General features: G+C 49.0%; 1 protein-coding gene across 1 annotated transcript in view; it reads left to right on the top strand.

Moving 5' to 3' along the window:
* spata20 (spermatogenesis associated 20) overlaps window positions 1–22,519 on the top strand; it is a 113,910-nt gene that overhangs the window by 74,034 nt on the left and 17,357 nt on the right. Inside the window, exons 13-15 of the mRNA XM_080542612.1 lie at window positions 1,233–1,441; window positions 10,767–10,966; window positions 11,631–11,711. Coding sequence (XP_080398738.1) covers window positions 1,233–1,441; window positions 10,767–10,966; window positions 11,631–11,711 — 490 coding nt within the window. The remainder of the gene's footprint in view (window positions 1–1,232; window positions 1,442–10,766; window positions 10,967–11,630; window positions 11,712–22,519) is intronic.

Consider the following 22,519-nt stretch of genomic DNA (forward strand, 5'->3'; position numbering starts at 1 on the left):
GTATTTCACCTGTATGGATAATACAAGACTGACCAGGTTTCTTATCTCTATTTATCAGAGTCCCAACCAAACTCTTTCCTAAAGATCTTTGCTTCAACTGGTTCATTTGGTGACCAATTATTTACTCACCGGATTCTACTTACCTACTTGATTTAACCAATGCAACTTGGGGTTCACTTATTTTTGCACCTGCACTAATTTCTTTATAATTTATTTGTATATTACTACACACATGATTCCCTTTAAACCAACATATGGAATTGATAAATATAAACCTGTTAAGTCAGATAAACAAGACTGGCTCTGATTAAATACATTTCATGGTAAAAACCCAAAAAATCTATAATTGCACAAGGGGTTCACATACTTTCAAGCATCAATGTATAATAGAATAAAGTAAAAGTAAAGGTGGGGGGAGGGGGGGTGGGATGCCCTGTCAATCATCCCTGGGCCATTCACATGACAGGATCTCTCATGGTGGGAGGGGTGGGGGTGTGGGGGGTTAGGATGAGATGCAGGCGAGGCACAGTGCAGGGCCAGGGATGCTGGAGGGAGGGAGGGAGAGAGGGATGAGGAGGAGAGGGCCTTACTCTAGCCACATGTATCTAATGACTTTACTTTTCCACTTGGAACTTCAAAGGCTGTGAGTCTGGCTGAGGGCTGGGAGAGGGGGAGGTGAGGGGGAGGGCTGGGGGAGGTGAGGGGGGAGGGCTGGGGGAGGTGAGGAGGAGGGCTGGGGGAGGTGAGGGGGGAGGGCTGGGGGAGGTGAGGGGAGAGGGCTGGGAGAGTTTTCAATTCAAATGGATTTAGTATACGAGTGAATCAATGAATAGACATATATGTAAGTTTAAAGCAGCAAAATCCTGTTTACATGTTCACAGCTCCAGGCTGCCCTCTTTTTTTGCACTATGTTGCCTGCAAGGGAGAAAAGTCTCTCACAAGGGACAAAAGTGGCAGGGCTGGCCAAATACCAGAAAAAACGTGGTTAAAATGCGTTAAAAAAGTGTTCTTTTTTCTGTAATTAATTAATTGAAATTAACGCATTAAAGTCCCAGCCCTAATATATATATACTGTATATATATATATATATATATATAGTACACATGACCTCAGCTTATTCTGTCGGGTTGTCATAAGATTGGGTTTGATCACTTAATTTCTCCTCTCTTTCTCTCTCTCTCTCTCTCTCTCTCTCTCTCTCTTTCTCCCCCCGTCTCCCCCCCTCTCCCAGGTCGTCTCCCATCGCTGGGTTCCTGGAGGACTATGCGTTGGTGGTGTCGGGGCTGTTGGACCTGTACGAGGCCACCCAGCAGGCCGAGTGGCTCCGGTGGGCTGAGGAGCTGCAAGACCGGCAGGACCAGCTGTTCTGGGACGCAGAGGGAGGGGGGTACTACTGCACCCAGCCCCACGACCCCACCATCCTCCTCAGGCTGAAACAGGGTGAGGGAGGGGAGGAGGGGGAGGAGGGAGAGGGAGAGGGAGGGGGAGGAGGGAGGGGGAGGGGGAGAGGGAGAGGGAGAGGAGGGAGAGGGAGAGGAGGGAGGGGGAGGAGGGAGGGGGAGGAGGGAGGGGGAGGGGGAGGAGGGAGAGGGAGAGGAGGGAGGAGGGAGAGGGAGGGGGGTACTACTGCACCCAGCCCCACGACCCCACCATCCTCCTCAGGCTGAAACAGGGTGAGGAGGGAGAGGGAGAGGGGGAGGAGGGAGGGGGAGGGGGAGAGGGAGAGGAGGGAGGGGGGTACTACTGCACCCAGCCCCATGACCCCACCATCCTCCTCAGGCTGAAACAGGGTGAGGGAGGGGAGGAGGGGGAGGAGGGAGAGGGAGAGGGAGGGGGAGGGGGGAGGGGGAGGGGGAGAGGGAGAGGGAGGGGGGTACTACTGCACCCAGCCCCACGACCCCACCATCCTCCTGAGACTGAAACAGGGTGAGGGAGGAGGGGGAGGGAGAGGAGGGGGAGGTGGGAGTGGGAGAGGGAGAGGGAGGGGGTACTTCTGCACCGAGGGGGAGGGGAGGGAGGAGTGAGAGGGGAGGGAGGGGGAGAGAGAGATGGAGAGAGAGAGATGGAAGGTAGGAACAGCTTCAGGGAACATTACTGCAGTTCTCTTTTCTTTTCTTTTTTTTACTTTTTCTAAATGTGCTGCAGTTCTCCTCCCGGCCTGCAGGGTCAGAACACACGGCCTCTCAGTGACGCAGAGCCACACTTCCTCCTGAGGAACTGGATGGATGGGTTTTACATACCCGTCCCTACACACACTCACTCACACACACGCACGCACGCACGCACTCACAGACACACACACACATGCACGCACTCACTCACTCACTCTTACACTCACTCACTCACTCACTCTTACACTCACTCACTCACTCTTACACACACTCACTCACTCACCCACTCACTCACTCACTCACCCACTCACTCACCCTCTCACTCACTCACTCACTCACTCTTACACACACACACTCACTCACTCACTCACTCACTCTTACACACACACACACTCACCCACTCACTCACTCACTCACACACACACACACGCATGCACACACACACGCACTCACTCACTCACTCACTCTCTCACACACACACACACACACACACGCATGCACACACACACACGCATGCACACACACACACTCACTCACTCACTCACTCACTCACTCACTCACTCTTACACACACTCTTACACCCACTCACTCACTCACTTTTAACACACTCATCTGCTCACCCACTCACCCACTCACTCACTCACTCACTCACTCACTCTCTCACACACACACACACACACACATGCACACACACACACACACACACACACACACACGCACGCACGCACTCTCACACCCACTCACTCACTCACTCACTCACTCACTCACTCACTCTCTCACACACACACACACATGCACACACACGCACGCACGCACTCACTCACTCACTCACTCACTCTCACACACACACTCACTCACTCACCCACTCATTCACTCACTCACTCTCACACACACACACACACATGCACACACACACACACACACACACACACTGCCTCTTGACTGATCCGTCACAAGTGAGATGCCACAGTTGAGGGAGGAGGGGGGGGGGGACAAAAAGCAAATAGTTGTTGTTGTTGTTGGAGCTGACAGATTGGAGTAGACGTGTGAAGGTTCTCCTCTGCAGACGGACAGTGAGGGGCTGAGCTCCATTACTGATGCTACGCAGCAGTGGCCAGGGTGTGTGTGTGTGTGTGTGTGTGTGTGTACACAGCAGAGGGCCAGCGGCTCCGTGGAACAGTCTGTCACAGGAAGACGGATTACCCAGCAGCCACTGCCACTCTCTATTTTACACACCCGACCTAGAGCTGTGTGTGTCTCACCCCGGTCCACTGCTGCGTGTGTGTGTGTGTGTGTGTGTGTGTGTGTGTGTGTGTGTGTGTGTGAGAGAGAGGCACAGTGGGGCTCAGTAAGAAGAGATGTGAGAAATGGTTCAGTGGACCGTAGTCCTCTTATACGGTGTGTGTGTGTGCTTGTGTGTGTGTGTGTGTGTGTGTGTGTGTGTGTGTGTGTGTGTGTACTGTATACATGTTAATGTGTTTGCATAGTCTCTTGCCATGGGGCTTAGACATGGGTTATTTTGGAGAGTTGGTGTGTTGGTGTGTTGGTGTGTGTGTGTGTGTGTGTGTGTGTGTGTGTGTGTGTTGGTGTGTTGGTGTGTGTTGGTGTGTCGGTGTGTGTTGGTGTGTGTGTGTGTGTGTTTGTGTGTTTTGGTGTGTTGGTGTGTCGGTGTGTGTGTGTGTGTGTGTGTGTGTGTGTGTGTGTGTGTGTTGCAGGAATTCCCGCAGAAATGAAATGAAACTTTGGGGGAACGACTCGGGGCGGGGGGGGGGGGGGGGGGTGCGTGGGTTGGTGCGTAGGTGTGTGTGTGTGTGTGTGTGTGGGTGTGTGTGTATGTGTGTTGATGTGTTTGTGTGTGTGTGTGTGTGTGTTTGTGTGTGTTGATGTGTGTGTGTGTGTGTGTGTGTGTGTGTGTTGGTGTGTTGGTGTGTGTGTGTGTTTGTGTGTGTTGATGTGTGTGTGTGTGTGTTTGTGTGTTGGTGTGTTGGTGTGTGTGTGTGTGTGTGTGTGTTGATGTGTTGGTGTGTGTTTACACCTCTTTCACTGAGACAGGTTGTGTTTTTATCTATTATTCTGTCCAAATAGAGAGCTTTAGTGTGTCGGTGTGTTGCTTGTGTGTGTGTGTGTGTGTGTGTGTGTGTGTGTGTGTGTGTGTGTCTCTGACTCAAAACCGGTTCTCTTTCATAGTATTCGTTTCGTATCTCACTATGGGAACGCCCCCTGCCTGACCTCATCAGAAGCTGAATTACACTGCGCCAGCCCATTGGCTGGCCCAGGCGACGCTTGTGTCAGGAGGGACGGGACCCTCCGCCTATATAAGGCTTACACACGGCGTCTGTCGTCATTCAAAAACCTCTTCTCGCTTCTCACTGGAGCTGACGACAACTGTGCGGGTGGCTAGAGCTAAACAGTCCACAGATACGAGCGACCAAACTCGTGCCGACGGGCGCTCTGCTGCTAAACTGCATACATTGACGTTCACAGGAGTAGAAATACTTCTGTTGAAGAGTAGGAATACTCTAACTCGGGGTAGCGATACCCCGTGTTACGATTCGAGTAGCAATACTCGTCTTGCTCGGAACGAAAAGAGTAGCAACACTCCTCGTTCTGAACGACACGAGTAGCAATACTCCCTGTTCTGCGAGTAGGAATACTCCGAACGGTTACGGGTAGCAATACCCAGTGTGAGAGACAAAAGTAGAAATAACTTTATCTCTATAACGCACTGCTAGCGGGTAGATAGTAATATCCCTCCTCTGGCCCCTCTGTTTCCCTTGATAGCTGACAAGCTAACGGGTGAAGTAGCGAGGCCTGCTAGCAGCTAGCCTACAGCCCCTAGCCAGCAATGGCTAACGTTGAGGCTAGCGGACCTAGCACAGCCGAGACTAGCCGGAAGACCTGCTCGTGCGGCAAGTCAATGGCTAGCTGGGACACTCACTCTAAGTGCGCAGCGTGTCTGGGATTAACCCACGCCCAGGCCGCTGTTATCTCTACCGATGAGTGTATCCACTGTGCAGTGTTCCCCAATAAACTTCTCCGCCGACGGCTAAGTCGCATGGCTAGCCTGTTGGGAGAAGATCCGCTTCTGTGTAAGGCAGCCGAAACGCTGCCATCACAGTCTAACGCGGACATGTCTCCAGGTTTACCGACACCATGCTGGGCGGACTTAGTGCCACATAGCCCTGACATCGGTTTCCCGGTACTGGATGACAAGGGAATTGACAGCTTTACCGCTGCTCGCTATGACCCTAGGAGAGACTCGGACAATGATGAGGGAAGGTCGCACGACTCAGACCTCATTTTGTCCACCGATGATGAGGAGGACTCCTCATTCTCAATCGGTAGGCGCGGAGCTGAAAAGCCCCCCACGCCTGACGGAGGTAACCAACCCTCCGCCCCGTCTCTCATGGACTGTGACATGCAGGACATGTGCAAGCGAGCAGCAAAAAGGCTGAATATCCCCTGGCCCGTCGCCCAAACCGAAACTGCTATGTCACGCATTGACGGCAAAAGACTGCAGACGGCGGCTAAGACGGGGAAACAAGTTATGCCGTTCTTCCCCGAGCTACTCGATGAGATAGCAGTTACGTGGAAAGGACGGCCATTCAGCGAGAAAAACCCAATAATCGGGGGTTCTTAACTGGATTGTGAGGGGATGGACTCCCTCGGCCTCCGCCACATCCCACCGGTCGAGCCGGTGGTGGCGCGCCACCTGCACCCGAAGACCCCCGTATCTTCGGCTGCCCCGTCCCTACCCTCCAATTCGAACCGCTTTCAGGCTAGCCTTACAGACAAGTGCTACAAAGCAGCGGCACTGACAGCGAGGGCTCTCAATGCCTCCGCACTCCTATCAGCCTACCAGGCTGAGCTGGAGGAGGATATGACTGTTAAGCCAGACAATAGGCCTACCCTATGGGAGGAAATCTGCGTTATAACGGATCACATCCTCCGTCTCCACAAGATGGCCATTCAAGCCACGGGTAAATCCATGGGTCTCATGGTACTGCAGGAGAGGGCGCGTTGGCTCGGTCTCACCAACCTGTCGGCGAAAGAGAGAGAAGAAATTCTGGACACCCCTATCGTACCGCAGGGTCTCTTTGGTGCAGCAGTCACCTCAATGCAGAAGAGATGTGAGGAGAAAAAGAGAGAGGATGAGGCTATGGAGCTGTGGCTTCCGAGAAGAGCGCAGCCCGCAGCGCCCGTGACCCAGCCACGGCAGTCTTATGCGCATGCTGTCTCTCGCCCGGCCCCTGCTTTCAAGACCCCCAGAGCGGCTAGACAGCAGGCAGCGCCTCAGGCACCCAGAGGTCCCAAGAAACCATGGGCCAGGAAACAGGCTCCCCGGGCCAGACCTCAGGCGTCCCCGCCCCTTCCCCCGGCCGCCGCGTCGGCGAGGAAGAAGAAGCGGGTGATCTGACAGCCTCTCCTCGGGAGGAGAGCGAGTCCAGTCGGCCCCCCTCGCTGAGCGCTCTGTACCCTCCCAGCTCCGTTCCAGAGCAAGTTCGGTACGACATGTTCCATACAAAGTGCAAGACCACGGTCGGCGTCCGTGTTCACACGCCTTCCGGGGGAAAGCTGAGAGACTGTTCATACTACAAAGTTGTTTGTCACTCAAGCACGTTAATGCACAATGTATTAAAAATGTCCCGACAAGCGCATCCAGGCAGAGTGCCAAGGGCGTTGTTAACAATGTTGAAAAACATACAAATAAAAGAGATGTTGAAAAACAAATCTTTCTCTACCATAACGCAGACCGTGGGACTAGCCCGTCCCGCGGCTGTGATGCAGAAAGCGGCCCAACCGCGCACAGCACGGGAAGGCACGCTAGGCGGCTGTTGCGTGCCCCGGCCACAAGGGGGCACCAACAACTCGCATGTGACGATGTGGCCAGTCAGCCCGCTTTCCACGCATCAGCGGGAATGGGCAGACTGCACACAGTCAGACTGGGTGTTGAGGACACTACTAAGGGGCTACAGGCTCCAATTCTGTGTCGCTCCACCCCCATTCAGAGAAATACTCTACTCTCAAGCTCAGGGTGAACGAGCCAATATTCTCCTGGAGGAAATCTCCATTCTAAGGGAGAAAGGAGCTATAACAGTTGTACCTCTCGAGGAGACCCACAGAGGTTTCTACTCGAAGTATTTTCTGGTCCCAAAGAAAGGGCTATTCTAGACCTCCGCGTCTTGAATCAGCATCTCAGAAAATACAAATTCAGGATGTTGACACACTCTTCCCTGCTAAGTTTCATACGAGCAGGGGATTGGTTCACATCAATCGACCTGAAGGACGCTTATTTCCACATTCCGATATATCCTCCACACAGGAAATATCTGAGATTCGCTTTCCAAGGGATAGCGTACGAATATGTGGTCCTTCCCTTCGGCCTGTCACTAAGCCCAAGGGTGTTTGTAAAATGCACCGAGGCAGCAGTGGCCCCTCTCAGACAGAGGGGTATCAGAGTGGCCACATATATCGACGACTGGTTAGTGGCAGCCACCAACCGCGAGGAGGCGGCGCGTCACACAGCGGTCATTTCGAAACACCTAACGAGTCTGGGGTTCCGAATAAACATGGAAAAGAGCATGGTGACACCCTCCCAACGCATCGCGTTTATAGGGCTCGCACTGGACTCTATCCGAGCCAAGGCGTTTTTGTCTCCAGAAAGAGTGGAGACGATGCGCGCGACTATAGCGCTGTTTCGCAGGGGCAACATAGTTACCCTCAAACAATGCCAGAGGTTGTTAGGCTTGATGGCCTCCGCTGTGGTGGCCATACCCCTGGGGCGCCTGTACATGAGAGGCATCCAGCACTGGGTGGCCTCTCTGGGCCTGGACCCCCACCGCGACGGTCACCATCGTGTGAGGGTCTCCAGGGTTTGCTCACTGGCTCTGCACCAGTGGAAGGACCCAGGTTTCATAACACAGGGTGTTTCTATGGGACCTGGCCTGAACAGAAAAGTAATCACCACGGACGCCTCTCTGAGAGGCTGGGGTGCCACTTTCGAGAACGATAAATGGGGGTTGGGACCCGCACTTACGTTCTACCCATATAAACGGCCTGGAACTGCTAGCTGTTCACTTGGCTCTGAAACATTTCCTCCCGTGGTTGAGAGGACATCATGTTTTGGTGAGGACAGACAACTCCACGGTCGTTGCCTATGTAAACAGACAGGGGGGACTGAGGTCCCACCAGTTACACACTATGGCACACAGACTGATAGTGTGGAGCAGTGCACACATGCGGTCGCTGAGAGCAACCCATGTACCGGGCATTCTGAACTACGGAGCAGATTTGTTGTCCAGGGGCAACCCACTGTACGCAGACTGGAGACTTCACCCCGAAGTAGTGAAACAGATTTGGTCACGATTCGGTCATGCGACCGTGGACGTTTATGCTACGGCAGAGAACGCTCAATGTCCTCTGTTCTTCTCTCTGCGCGATCGGGGAGCCCCGCTGGGAGTGGACGCATTAGCGCACGTGTGGCCGAGGACCCTCCTGTATGCGTTCCCACCGGTGGCACTCATTCCCCCGACTCTGGCCAGAGTGAGGGAAGGAGATCTGTCCATGGTGCTGATAGCCCCGCGTTGGCCGGGAAAGCACTGGTTGGCGGAGATTTTTCAACTCCTATCCGGTCCGCCATGGCATTGGCAACTACCGCTGCGCAGGGACCTGCTGACCCAGGCGCGGGGGGAGATATTCCATCCCCACCCAGAGAGATTGTCTCTTTGGGCCTGGCCCGTGAAGGGATCAATCTTGCACTAGTGGGTCTTCCCCAAGGGGTGATCGACACTATTCAGTGCGCCAGAGCCTCATCAACTAGAAAGTTGTATGGGCATAAGTGGCGTGTGTTCGAGACTTGGTGCTCAGAGTCACACGCTGTCCCTTTTCAGTGTTCTGTGACAGTTATTCTGTCATTTCTACAGGACCTGATTGAGAGGGGTAAGGCTTTCTCAACCGTTAAGGTCTATTTGGCAGCTATTTCGGCTTGTCATATTGGCCTGGGTGGAAAGTCGATAAGCCAGCACCCGTTGGTGTGCCAGTTTATGAAAGGGGCCCGAAGGAAATTGCCTACGTCTAGGCCGTTAGCTCCTTCATGGGACCTCCCTATGGTACTAGATGCTCTCTCCTGCCCACCGTTCGAACCGCTGGAACAGGTGGAGGTGAAAGTGTTAACGCTAAAGACGGTCCTATTGCTTGCTTTGGCTTCGGCTAAGCGCATAGGTGAAGTCCATGCGCTCTCGGTGCACCGAGAGTGTACAAAGTTCTCCCCAGGGGACTCTAGGGTCAGTCTGATGCCTAACCCAGCCTTTATTACGAAGTTTATAGGCTCTTGCACCCCTATAGAGTTGGCTGCCTTCTATCCCCCGCCTTTTGCCTCGGAAGAGCACAGGCGGTTGCATACTTTATGTCCTGTCCGCGCGCTGCGTGTTTACATAGACAGGACTCAGGGTTGCAGGAAAGGTGACCAGTTGTTTGTATCCTGGGCGAATCCACACACGGGAAAGCCAGTGTCGAAACAGCGCCTTTCCCATTGGGTAGTGGCGGCTATTGCCTTGGCTTACTCTAGTAAGGGTCTACAGCCCCCCGCGGGCTTACGTGCGCACTCTACTAGAGGTTTGGCGACCTCCTGGGCACTCTTTAAAGGGGTGTCTATTCAGGAGGTGTGTGCGGCGGCGTGCTGGGCTTCGCCCCACACGTTCGCTAGATTTTATAGGTTGGATGTTACGGCTCCAACGCTATCACACTCAGTCCTCAGTTTGGGTTCATCTTAGGATGTAGTTCCTAGAGTGTGAGGGTCCATTCTGGGACAGTTGTCGTTTTGCAGGCAGGTCTGGCAATACGGGAGTAAGTATATTCCCATAGTGAGATACGAAACGAATACTATGAAAGAGAACTTTAGGTTATTTACATAACCCCGGTTCTCTGAGTAGTATTCGTGAGTATCTCACCGGACCACCCTCCTTGCTTTAGAAGCGAGGAAGAGGTTGCTTGTTTTGAATGACGACAGACGCCGTGTGTAAGCCTTATATAGGCGGAGGGTCCCGTCCCTCCTGACACAAGCGTCGCCTGGGCCAGCCAATGGGCTGGCGCAGTGAAATTCAGCTTCTGATGAGGTCACGCAGGGGGCGTTCCCATAGTGAGATACTCACGAATAATACTCAGAGAACCGGGGTTATGTAAATAACCTAAAGATATCTTATGGCTTGTGCTAGTCATTGCTTTCCATCCACACACACGCACACACACACACACACACACACACACACACACACTTCAAATGGCTGGTCTATCTAAGAGAAGGGCCAAACTGTTAGCAAAGTACTGCACAGCATCTGCTGTTATTGGTAGCCGCTCCATATGGAGAAGGCGGTGCTTCTTGTACCTATGAGCTGGAGACTGTCTGTTTTACCGTACTGATACTGGATCTGTCAACCCACTGGTATCATTTGGTGTGAATAACATCCTGTGTGTAGCATTACTGGTTGTTGGCTTAGCACTATTGTAATTGACTGTTTTCATAATGTTAAATGCACTGATAGTATTTATGTCCTTTAGATATTGTATGTTTATGTGGACATAAATAAAGCATTTAAAATGTGTGTGTGTGTGTGTGTGTGTGTGTGTGTGTGTGTGTGTGTGTGTGTGTGTGTTAGACCAGGATGGGGCAGAGCCCAGCGCTAACTCTGTGTCTGTGCTGAGCCTGGAGCGGCTGGCGTGTCTGACTGGGCGGAGGGACTGGGCCCAGCGCTCCCAGCAGCTCCTGACCGCCTTCTCAGACCGGCTGATCAGGGTCCCCATCGCTCTGCCGGACATGGTCAGAGGCCTGCTGGCTCAGCACTACACACTCAAACAGGTAGCACACACACACACACCCTGTGTGAACTCTCACACACGTATACACAGAAATGCATACACACACACACACACACACACACACACACACTCAAGTGCATAGACACGTGCATATACAGAAATGCATACACACAGGTATACACAGAAATACACACACACACACACATACACAATGTGTGGACTATATCAGTAACCTTTACTCTCATCTCAAATGTTTCATTGTTTTGAGACACAAAGTAAACTTTTACCCCGAGGCTGTTTATTATTTATGCTATACTATAACTATACTATATATATACAGTATATAGTACATACTGTAGAAGAGAAGAGAGAGAGCATGGAGAGAGTGAAAACGGAAAGAACAGAGAGAGAGAGAGAGAGAGAGGTAAAAGAGAAAGAACACTGTGAGTGTTCTGTCCATCATCCGTCACCTGTGGAGGAGAAGTCTGCAGGGGTGGCAGGGGGGGGTGGGGGGGGGGGAGGGGGTCAGGGGAGGGAGGGGGGGAGGGGAGGTGGGGGCGGGGGGCGCGGAGATAACAAGCTGGAGGTCCAGACAAAGTTAGCCGAGCTCAGAGCTCACACCTGCTTCCCTCATTACTGATACAACCACTGGATTGACCCCCCCCTCCCCCTCCCCCCCCCCCCCCCCCCCCCCATCTCTGTAGATTGTCATCTGTGGCCAGAGAGATTCCCCAGACACCACCAGCCTCCTGGCAACAGTCAACTCCATGTTCCTCCCACATAAAGTAAGTGTGTGTGTGTGTGTGTGTGTGTGTTTGTGTGTGTTTGTGTGTGTGTGTGTGTCTGTGTCTGTGTCTGCGTGTGTGCAGGGTTCCCGCTCTTGTCTTAAAAAGCCTTAAAGTCTAATATCCAGCAGTCCGGCCTAAAAAGGCCTAAAAAGGTATTACGTTACAGTTATTAGGTGAAAAAAACGAGGTGCTGTGGTCTTTAAAATGAGATTAGTTCATCAGGAAATTATTATAAGGAAATCAGTCCGACCACATCTATTTACGCGGAAATTAATCAAGCTGGAACCCAAAAAAATCAAATTTGCTGCCCCCGGGAGAAATTATTTGCGAACGAAACATGGGTTTGTTTCGAGTTGGCTGTCGTTTAGTTTAGTTTTGAGTTTCCTCTATTCCGCTATGTAATTTGAGAAACCATGGGCAAGTGTAGATTTAATGAGCTGTGGTTAGAGAAAAGCGCGTTTAGGCTCTGGTTGAAAGCTGTAGATGGGAATGAGCACGAAGCCCGTTGCACTTTGTGCAAAACAAATATTAAACTCGGAACACTAGGGATAAAGGCTCTGGAATCGCATGCGAAGTCCTCGAAACATGAGACCCAAATAAGAGGTCTGCAACAAACCAGACAACTGTCCTCCATGCTTCCTCCTTCCAACAAACCAGACAACTGTCCTCCATGCTTCCTCCTTCCAACAAACCAGACAACTGTCCTCCATGCTTCCTCCTTCAACAAACCAGACAACTGTCCTCCATGCTTCCTCCTTCCAACAAACCAGACAACTGTCCTCCATGCTTCCTCCTTCCAACAAACCAGACAACTGTCCTCCATGCTTCCTCCTTCCAACAAACCAGACAACTGTCCTCCATGCTTCCTCCTTCCAACAAACCAGACAACTGTCCTCCATGCTTCCTCCTTCCAACAAACCAGACAACTGTCCTCCATGCTTCCTCCTTCCAACAAACCAGACAACTGTCCTCCATGCTTCCTCCTTCCAACAAACCAGACAACTGTCCTCCATGCTTCCTCCTTCCAACAAACCAGACAACTGTCCTCCATGCTTCCTCCTTCCAACAAACCAGACAACTGTCCTCCATGCTTCCTCCTTCAACAAACCAGACAACTGTCCTCCATGCTTCCTCCTTCCAACAAACCAGACAACTGTCCTCCATGCTTCCTCCTTCGGGGGACCCAGTGCCTGCAGCTTGGCCTCCAGCCTCCCAGCGGCCAGCTGCCGCTGCCCAGTCTCCCGTACCTCTACTCAGCCTCCCGCTACTGGAAGAATAGACCTTGCGCTGGAAACTAGTTCAACACCAGTCCTATAACAGCAACGAAGGCATAGGCAAACGTTTTGCCCGCATGTTCCCCCGATTACCACATTGCGAAAACATTTGCATGTAGTAGTGATAAGACGGCTTATATCACAAAGTTCGGTTTGGCGGAATACATAAACAGTGATCTCGTCGCGAAAGTCAACAACGGACCATTCGTTGTTATGTTTGATTCTTCTTCTTCGGCGTATTGAGGGGCTCACCCGGGCTATATTTCTGGACACCCCTCCAGAAGCCACGTCATCGTCTCGTCATCTAATACCGACAGACCATGCATCCCGTTGGGTGGGTGGTACACCGGGCAATCCAGGATAACATGGTCTGCGGTTTGGTCCTCTGCGCCACACTCCAACGACGCATTTGGGGCCAAGCCCCATCTGTGCATTGATGAGCGGAAACGCCCGACGCCGGTCCGGAGACGATTGAGCCTCACCCAGGATAGCCTTGGCAAGTCCATCCCGAGGGGCTCAGGGCCGGCGACTGGGATGTGGTCGCGGAGTTTGGAGGTGTTAGCCTCCCACTCCGCGCGCCACATAATCCACCCATCCTGCCGCACTGAAGTTGAGATCTCTGTATTGCTGCCTGAGATCCTGTGCAGCAGGCACAAATGGGTGTCTCGACTTGAGACGCCGGGAGGGCTCCGCTGTTATAGTGAGCCTATCATGGAGCAGATGGTTATTAAGCTCCACGGCCCGGCAGACGAGACGTGCTGTGGCTCCCATGTTATGTTTGATGAAAGTTTTGAACCAGACGACCAAAACCAAGCAGCTGGATGTACATGTTCGTTTCTGGGATGAGGGGAAAGTCCAGTCAAGGTACCTGGGGTCCCAGTTCATGGGACATGCAACAGCGCAGGACTTGCTGGCGAATGTCAAAGTAAGTAACGCAAAAATCAATTATTGATTAGCCTGGGCTATAATGACTGGGTTAGCCTGGGTTAGCCTGGGTTAGCCTTGGCTATAATGACTGGGTTAGCCTGGGCTATAATGACTGGGTTAGCCTGGGCTATAATGACTGGGTTAGCCTGGGTTAGCCTGGGCTATAATGACTGGGTTAGCCTGGGCCATAATGGCTGGGTTAGCCTGGGCTATAATGACTGGGTTATAAAGACTGGGTTAGTCTGGGCCAGGGGTAGGCAACCTTTTTGATATGAAGTGCCATTTTTAAATGTTCTTGTTAGTCAGTGTGCCAACCACAATATCAACATTAATTATGACTCGACATCAAACCAAACCAAACAGACCAACAGATCTGCAATTTTATTCCACAACATGAACAACAATTTTCAGCAAAGACCTATGTATGCAAAGCCATGTATGCTAAATAAACCTAAAAATGTAACTAACTGAAACTTGAACAAAATTACCAACATAACATCTAAGACAACTAAACTTTGTGATGCGTAGCACAACTTTAAGCAAATTGGAGCGCTCAATTTCTACCAAAGTTGCTGCCTATGGTTATCATTTTAATAAGTAGGCCTAACTGGAGGGTGATTATACAAGGGTCTTACTTGTATGAATTATAATTTATATTTATATAATTATTTGGTTGTTACTTACATTTTATTCTTTTATTCCAACCACAACAAACATATATATTTTTTGGGTTGCAAAGAGCTATGTATGCAAAGCCATGTAAACAGTCCTAACAATCAATGTGATCCCTGGCCCTGTTTTCCTTTGCTCAACTCCATTATCTGGGGGTGGTACTTGGTCACTTTAAGTTGCACACAATTAATGCAACCGCTCCCCTCTGTTTCCCGACCATGGCAGGGGCACCATCTGTTGTCACTGCAAAAATCCTGCTAATATTAATCCCTCGCTCCACAAAATGCTCAATAAGAACTTTTTTCTGGCATTGGTTTTAGGCAGCAGAGCTCCTCCCTTACAGCAGAATCACAGTATCTTGCTATGACAGCCAGACGTGGCATGTCATTCACATCTACGCTCTCATCAAGTGCGAGGCTAAACACCGTCGCATCTTTCAAACCAGCGGTTTGCTGCGCTTTCACGTTTTCTGCCATTTCTCTTATTCTTCGTTCCACACTTCTGGCTGACACTGGGATGTCTTTTATTCTTGATTTTATTGTGTCTTTGTTTGATAAGCCTTCAAACAAAACATCTGAGCTACAGAGGAAAGCCTCCTTAATATATTCTCCATCAGTGAATGGCTTTCCACGTTTCGCAATGCAATGAGCAATGCGAAAGCTTGCTTCAGTTGCGTGATTTTTAGCAGTGGCAAATGCTTTAAAGGTGCTGGCCTGCTTCCCATACCTTGACACAGCACGTCTTATTGATTCGGCCTTGTCTGCTTCATCCTTGAACGACTTGAGTTATATTGATACAAGTATCGAATCGAATTCAGAATTTTACTTCAGAATACGGCTCTTGTGGAGTGGATGAGAGACTAGGGCTGCATTCGTAAATTCGCCCTGAGAGCGCCGGAGCGTCCCTGAGACTGCCTCTAGTCCAATCAAATTACTTGGTCCCATTGTGACATTGAACCCAGTGTGCGCGAATTTACGAACGCGGCCAACATAAAATAAAATAAAAACATTCTCCCATTCTCGCACTTATTGATTAGCTGTCGCGTGCCACTGTTTAAGCTGTCGCGTGCCACTGCTGGCACGCGTGCCATAGGTTGCCGACCCCTGGTCTGGGCTATAGGCAAGGCTAGTTTATTTGTATACAACATTTCATAAAATGGGGGCAATTCAAAGTGCTTTACATATAGCATTAAAAGAAATACAGAAAAAAGAAGGATAGTAAGAAAAAACTCAGGAAGACAGCGGAGCCGTAACAGAAAATCACACTTCACACTTTAGAACTTAGATATCGGGGAAAAGGTGACTTAATGGGGGAAGGGGCGATGTCTCACTCATCGGGGAAAAAGTATATATCATTCAGCTCAAAAAGGTCAAAACAGGATAACGGGGGTCTCTCTACTGGAGGGTCTGGCGGTAGGTAGCTGGACTCCGTACGTTCAGTACCGGGGATGGGGCTCCGTCACATTCTTGGCTCTCCAGGGGGGGGGCTCCTGTGCTTCTCCGGCTGTTCTGTATCAGGCTCGTCACTCCAGCTCTGGTTCTGGGGTTCTCCCCTCAGGTCATCTGGGTCTGGGGTTCTCCCCTCAGGTCATCTGGGTCTGGTCACACAAAGACACGTTCTTATAACTTTCACATTCAATGTTGGTTACCGCAGAGTGGTCCTCACCCTTCCCGGCGTCGTACTGGCAAATGCTGCCACAATGAGGGCTTGTCAGGTGGCTTCATCCTGTCTCTCCTCCGCTGGCACAGCTGTTCTGTCTCTCCTATGCTGGCACAGCTGTTCCACGTCCGCTTAACGAGCCTGCGCTCGCCACTGTAGTGATTGGTGGACGTGGTTCAACTGTGCAAGCAGATAGTAGCAAGTAGCAATTATCCTGCCTAGGGGCTCGTGCGCTGGCCATCGTACTTTACCCCCGGCTTAGGGGCGCTGGTGAACGGGTTGCCACAACACACACACACACACACACACACACATACACACACACAACCACACACACACACACACACACACACACACAGTGCCTGGGGTGTTGGCTACGAACATGTTGTTGAAATGTCAGCCTTGTTCTTTACGCCTCTCTACTCTGCTCTCCTATTTTTATTTTTATTTTATAATTTTGCCATTTAGCAAACATGTATATTAGCAGACGCTTTTAATCCAAAGCGATTTACAATTACGAATTACAGGGACATTCCCCCTGGAGTAACTGAGGGCTAAGTGCCTTACTCAAGGGCACACTAGTAGTGGTGTGGTTTCAGGCGGGATTTGAACTCACAACCTTCCGATCACAAGTCCAACTCACTATCCACTAGAGACTAGACCACCACTACCCCACTCCTCTCCTCATCCCTCTATCCATCCCTCTATCCATCCTTCTCCTCATCCCTCTATCCATCCCTCTATCCATCCCTCAATCCTTCCCTCTATCCATCCTTCTCCTCATCCCTCTATCCATCCCTCTATCCATCCCTCTCCTCATCCCTCTCCTCATCCCTCTATCCATCCCTCTATCCATCCCTCTATCCATCCCTCTATCCATCCCTCTCCTCATCTCTATCCATCCCTCTATCCATCCCTAACCCTATCTATATATCTGCTCTGGGTCTATCTAACCCTATATATCTGCTCTGGGTCTATCTAACCCTATCTATCTATCTGCTCTGGGTCTATCTGACCCTATATATCTATCTGCTCTGGGTCTATCTGACCCTATATATCTATCTGCTCTGGGTCTATCTGACCCTATCTATCTATCTGCTCTGGGTCTATCTGACCCTATATATCTATCTGCTCTGGGTCTATCTGACCCTATCTATATATCTGCTCTGGGTCTATCTGACCCTATCTATCTATCTGCTCTGGGTCTATCTAAGCCTATCTATCTATCTGCTCTGGGTCTATCTAACCCTATCTATCTATCTGCTCTGGGTCTATCTGACCCTATCTATATATCTGCTCTGGGTCTATCTGACCCTATCTATCTATCTGCTCTGGGTCTATCTAAGCCTATCTATCTATCTGCCCTGGGTCTATCTAACCCTATCTATCTGCCCTGGGTCTATCTAACCCTATATATCTGCTCTGGGTCTATCTAACCCTATATATCTATCTGCTCTGGGTCCATTGTGTTAGTTTAGTCTGGGTGCAGTGTGTTAGTTTAATCTGGGTCCAGTGTGTTAGTTTAATCTGGGTCTGTAAATTAAATCTGGGTCTGTTGGTTTAATCTGGGTCCAGTGTGTTAGTTTAATCTGGGTCTGTTAGTTTAATCTGGGTCTGTTAGTTTAACCTTGGTCCAGTGTGTTAGTTTAATCTGGGTCTGTTAGTTTAATCTGGGTCCAGTGTGTTAGTTTAATCAGGGTCCAGTGTGTTAGTTTAGTCTGGGTCCAGTGTGTTAGTTTAATCTGGGTCCATTGTGTTAGTTTAGTCTGGGTCCAGTGTGTTAGTTTAATCTGGTTCCAGTGTGTTAGTTTAATCTGGTTCCAGTGTGTTAGTTTAATCTGGTTCCACTTAGTTTACTCTGGGTCTGTTGGTTTAATCTGGTTCCAGTGTGTTAGTTTAATCTGGGTCTGTTAGTTTAATCTAGGTCCAGTGTGTTAGTTTAATCTGGGTCTGTTAGTTGAATCTGGGTCCAGTGTGTTAGTTTAATCTGGGTCTGTTAGTTTAATCTGGGTCCAGTGTGTTAGTTTAATCTGGGTCTGTTAGTTTAATATGGGTCTGTTGGTTTAATATGGGTCCAGTGTGCTAGTTTACTCTGGGTCTGTTGGTTTAATCTGGTTCCAGTGTGTTACTTTAATCTGGGTCCAAAGTGTTAGTTTAACCTGGGTCTGTTGGTTTAATCAAGGTCCAGTGTGGTAGTTTAATCTGGGTCTGTTAGTTTAATCTGGGCCCAGTGTGTTAATTTAATCTGGGTCCAGTGTGTTAGTTTTGTCTGGGTCTATTGTGTTAGTTTAATCTGGTTCCAGTATGTTGGTTTAGTCTGGGTCTGTTGGTTTAATCTGGGTCCAGTGTGTTAGTTTAATCTGGGTCCAGTGTGTTAGTTTAGTCTGGGTCTAGAGTGTTAGTTTAGTCTTGGTCTGTTGGTTTAATTTGGGTCCAGTGTGTTAGTTTAATCTCAGTCCAGTGTGTTAGTTTAATCTGGGTCTGTTAGTTTAATCTGGGTCCAGTGTGTTAGTTTAATCTGGGTCTGTTAGTTACTCACGCTACTGCAGCAAGCCCACGATATGTTATTGCTCATATATATTTATTTTAATCCTGTTCTTTTACCAACTGCTTAGACAACAAAATAGTAAGCTAGTTACGTTAGCTAGCTAAAGATGTTCGCCCCCAAAATCATTTTACAACTTGTTTAGCAATTATGTTACGATGTTTCTGTCGAACTCTGCAGTGAAGGTATCTAAGCAAGGTAGGGTGCGTTCGTATTTGATTGGACAAGAGGCATTCCATGAGTGCTGATCAGATTTCCAGGGCGAATTACAAACGCAGCTGTAATTACAGTTTTGATAAACTGGACACATTTTGGGAATATACACTACCGTTCAAAAGTTTCAATGAAAACTCACTCTTTTATTTATCAAATGACTTGCAAAATGAATAGAAAATATAGTCAAGACATTGACACGGTTCGAAATAATGATTTTTATTTGAAATAATAATTTTGTCCTTCAAACTTTGCTTTCATCAAATAATGTTCCCTTTGCAGCAATTACAGCATTGCAGACCTTTGGCATTCTAGCTGTTAATTTGTTGAGGTAATCTGAAGAAATGTCACCCCACGCTTCCTGAAGCACCTCCTAAAGTTGGATTGGCTTGATGGGCACTTCTTGCATACCATACGGTCAAGCTGCTCCCACAACAGCTCAATGGGGTTGAGATCTGGTGACTCCGCTGGCCACTCCATTACAGACAGAATACTAGCTGCCGGCTTCTTCCCTAAATAGTTCTTGCATAATTTGGAGGTGTGCTTTGGGTCATTGTCCTGTTGTAGGAGGAAATTGGCTCCAATCAAGCGCTGTCCACAGGGTATGGCATGGCGTTGCAAAATTGAGTGATAGCCTTCCTTATTCAAAATCCCTTTTACCTTGTACAAATCTCCCACGTTACCAGCACCAAAGCAGCCCCAGACCATCACGTTACCTCCACCATGCTTGACAGATGGCGTCAGGCACTCTTCCAGCATCTTTTCACTTGTTTTGCGTCTCACAAATGTTCTTCTGTGTGATCCAAACACCTCAAACTTCGATTTGTCTGTCCATAACAATTTTTTCCAATCTTCCTCTGTCCAATGTCTGTGTTATTTTGCCCATAATAATATTTTCCTTTCATTGGCCAGTCTCAGATATGGCTTTTTCTTTGCCACTCTGCTTAGAAGGCCAGCATCCCGGAGTCGCCTCTTCATTGTTGACATTGACACTGGCGTTTTACCATTTAATGAAGCTGCCAGTTCAGGACCTGTGAGGCGTCTATTTCTCAAACTAGAGACTCTGATGTACTTGTCTTCTTGCTCAGTTGTGCACCGGGGCCTCCCACTTCTCTTTCTACTCTGGTTAGAGCCTGTTTGTGCTGTTCTTTGAAGGGAGTAGTACACACCGTTGTAGGAAATGTTCAGTTTCTTGGCAATTTCTCACATGGAATAGCCTTCATTTCTAAGAACAAGAATAGACTGTCGAGTTTCATATGAAAGTTCTCTTTTTCTGGCCATTTTGAGAGTATAATCGAATCCACAAATGTGATGCTCCAGATACTCAACTAGCTCAAAGGAAGGCCATTTGCATAGCTTCTCTATCCAGCAAAACCATTTTCAGCTGTGCTAACGTAATTGCACAAGGGTTTTCAAGGGTTTTCTAATCATCCATTAGCTGTTTAACGCGATTAGCAAACACAATGTACCATTAGAACACTGGAGTGACGGTTGCTGGAAATGGGCCTCTATACATTTCTAAGTGACCCCAAACTTTTGAACTGTAGTGTATGTGGTTACTTTCTCGCCTGAAAACATATTAAACTTCATAAAATGACATGTTAACACTTGTAGAGCCAAAACTACAGCTTTTAGCCAATGGAGGTTTACAATGCAGTGTAAACGGTCGGCCGGTTTTGGCAAACTTATTATGAATTTAGTAGGCAGTATGCAGTATATACTCATTGAGTATGCTAGTATGCAGTATGCTAGTATACAATTTGCCTATGACATTGAAAAGGAGGAAGGCAGTCTCCCCAAAAAGGCAGTTTTTGAGGTTTGCCCCCCTAGTGGTCAGGGTTAGGAGTGCAGGGATATGTGGCCTCTACCTCTAAGTGTCTCTCAGGTTGGATCTGGGGAGGCCAGGGTTTATTATTTACCTAGGGGGTATTTAAGATTTCGGGGGGTGGGAGTGGGGGGCAAGGAAGAGGGAGGAGCTTACACACACATACAGTTTAGAGAGGGAGACTAAAGAGCACCAAAGACCAGTAACAACCATTAGGAATGCAAAATGGTGAAGACAGGCTATTAGCAGAGAGAGAGAGAGAGAGAGAGAGAGAGAGAGAGAGAGAGAGAGAGAGAGAGAGAGAGAGAGAGAGAGAGAGAGAGAGAGAGAGAGAGAGAGAGAGAGAGAGAGAGAGAGAGAGAGAGAGAGAGAGAGAGAGAGAGAGAGAGAGAGAGAGAGAGAGAGAGAGAGAGAGAGAGAGAGAGAGAGAGAGAGAGAGAGAGCCTTTGATTCAATCTGCTATTCACACTGTTGGAAAATGGTGTTGGAGGAAAAACCTACGACATCATAAAGTCAATGTATGCCTGATTGTCTGTCCCTGTGTCATTCACTCTCAACATGGATAAAAGTACAAAAAGCATTATTCAGGTGGAGGTCGATTATCTATTCGGACATTATAGGCGCTATATGTGGGACTGTCGGTCCGATATTGTAAAAAAAGTAATAATCTGCTGCGCCAAATATTATTGGTGATGGGCCAGCAATGGCCCACGGGCCGCCTATTGCTGACCCCTGCTCTAGGGAGATGAACCTTAACCCTAACCCTAACCCTTACCCACAGAGAGACTCTAGAGCAGAGGTTCCCAAACTGTTTTTAACCAAGGCACCCCTGAAGCTTTCCCCCTTCTCCAAGGCACTCCAACTCTACGAAGATTTAAAAAATGCCTCGGAGCTTAAACTAAAAACAATACACGATGAATTGGTTTGAAAATGTGTGTTTATATATAATACATAAGTATTGCCCCAATGAATTTTAACAAGATAATAAAAGTCATAAATGAACTGTAATGGATGGGCAAGAATGCATAGGTCAGTCAAACTATCGCTAAATTAAATAACATTGTGGCCCTCAAGGATTGTACAATATGGGAGGAGACTCAGAGGGAATTCTTCACACAAATAAAATATCAAAGGCCTGTATAATCAATCAATGGAACAATGCTTTTTTGGGGGGGCTTAAAATAATGCCTTAAAATGTAATTCTCATTTCAATGCTCATTCTGAGATTATTATTTCACATCTGAACCAAACGGGTAACTCACAACTATAATAATGTAACAATAATAATCATGACAGAATTGTAAATATTGAGAGAAATACAAAACAAAGAAATATGTTGTGCGCATTAGTGGGACACATGCGCCTGCTTTTGGGAGCAGAGTCTCTTTATGCGGGGAGAGATAGTGGACAGCGCGACACGCAGGTCCTGTTCCACTGACAGACGCGTGCGTGTCTTGTTCTTGACGTATGCTAGAGAAGAAAAAGCCAGCTCGCACAAGTAGGAGGTTGGGAAGGGTAAAAGAGTCTAGAGAGATGAACCCTAACCCTGACCCTTACCCAAAAGGAGACTCTAGGGAGATGCCCCCTCAGCCAGCTGGTTCTGGGACTCTCGCTACCCAGACCAGACAGACTGTGCACCCACTGTACACTAAACCAGGTAGAAACAGAGCTGCACTTTTTAACCACCTGC

The sequence above is a fragment of the Nansenia antarctica genome (genome assembly GCF_963989245.1).
Source record: "Nansenia antarctica genome assembly, chromosome: 11".
Classification (NCBI taxonomy): Eukaryota; Metazoa; Chordata; class Actinopteri; order Argentiniformes; family Microstomatidae; genus Nansenia; species Nansenia antarctica.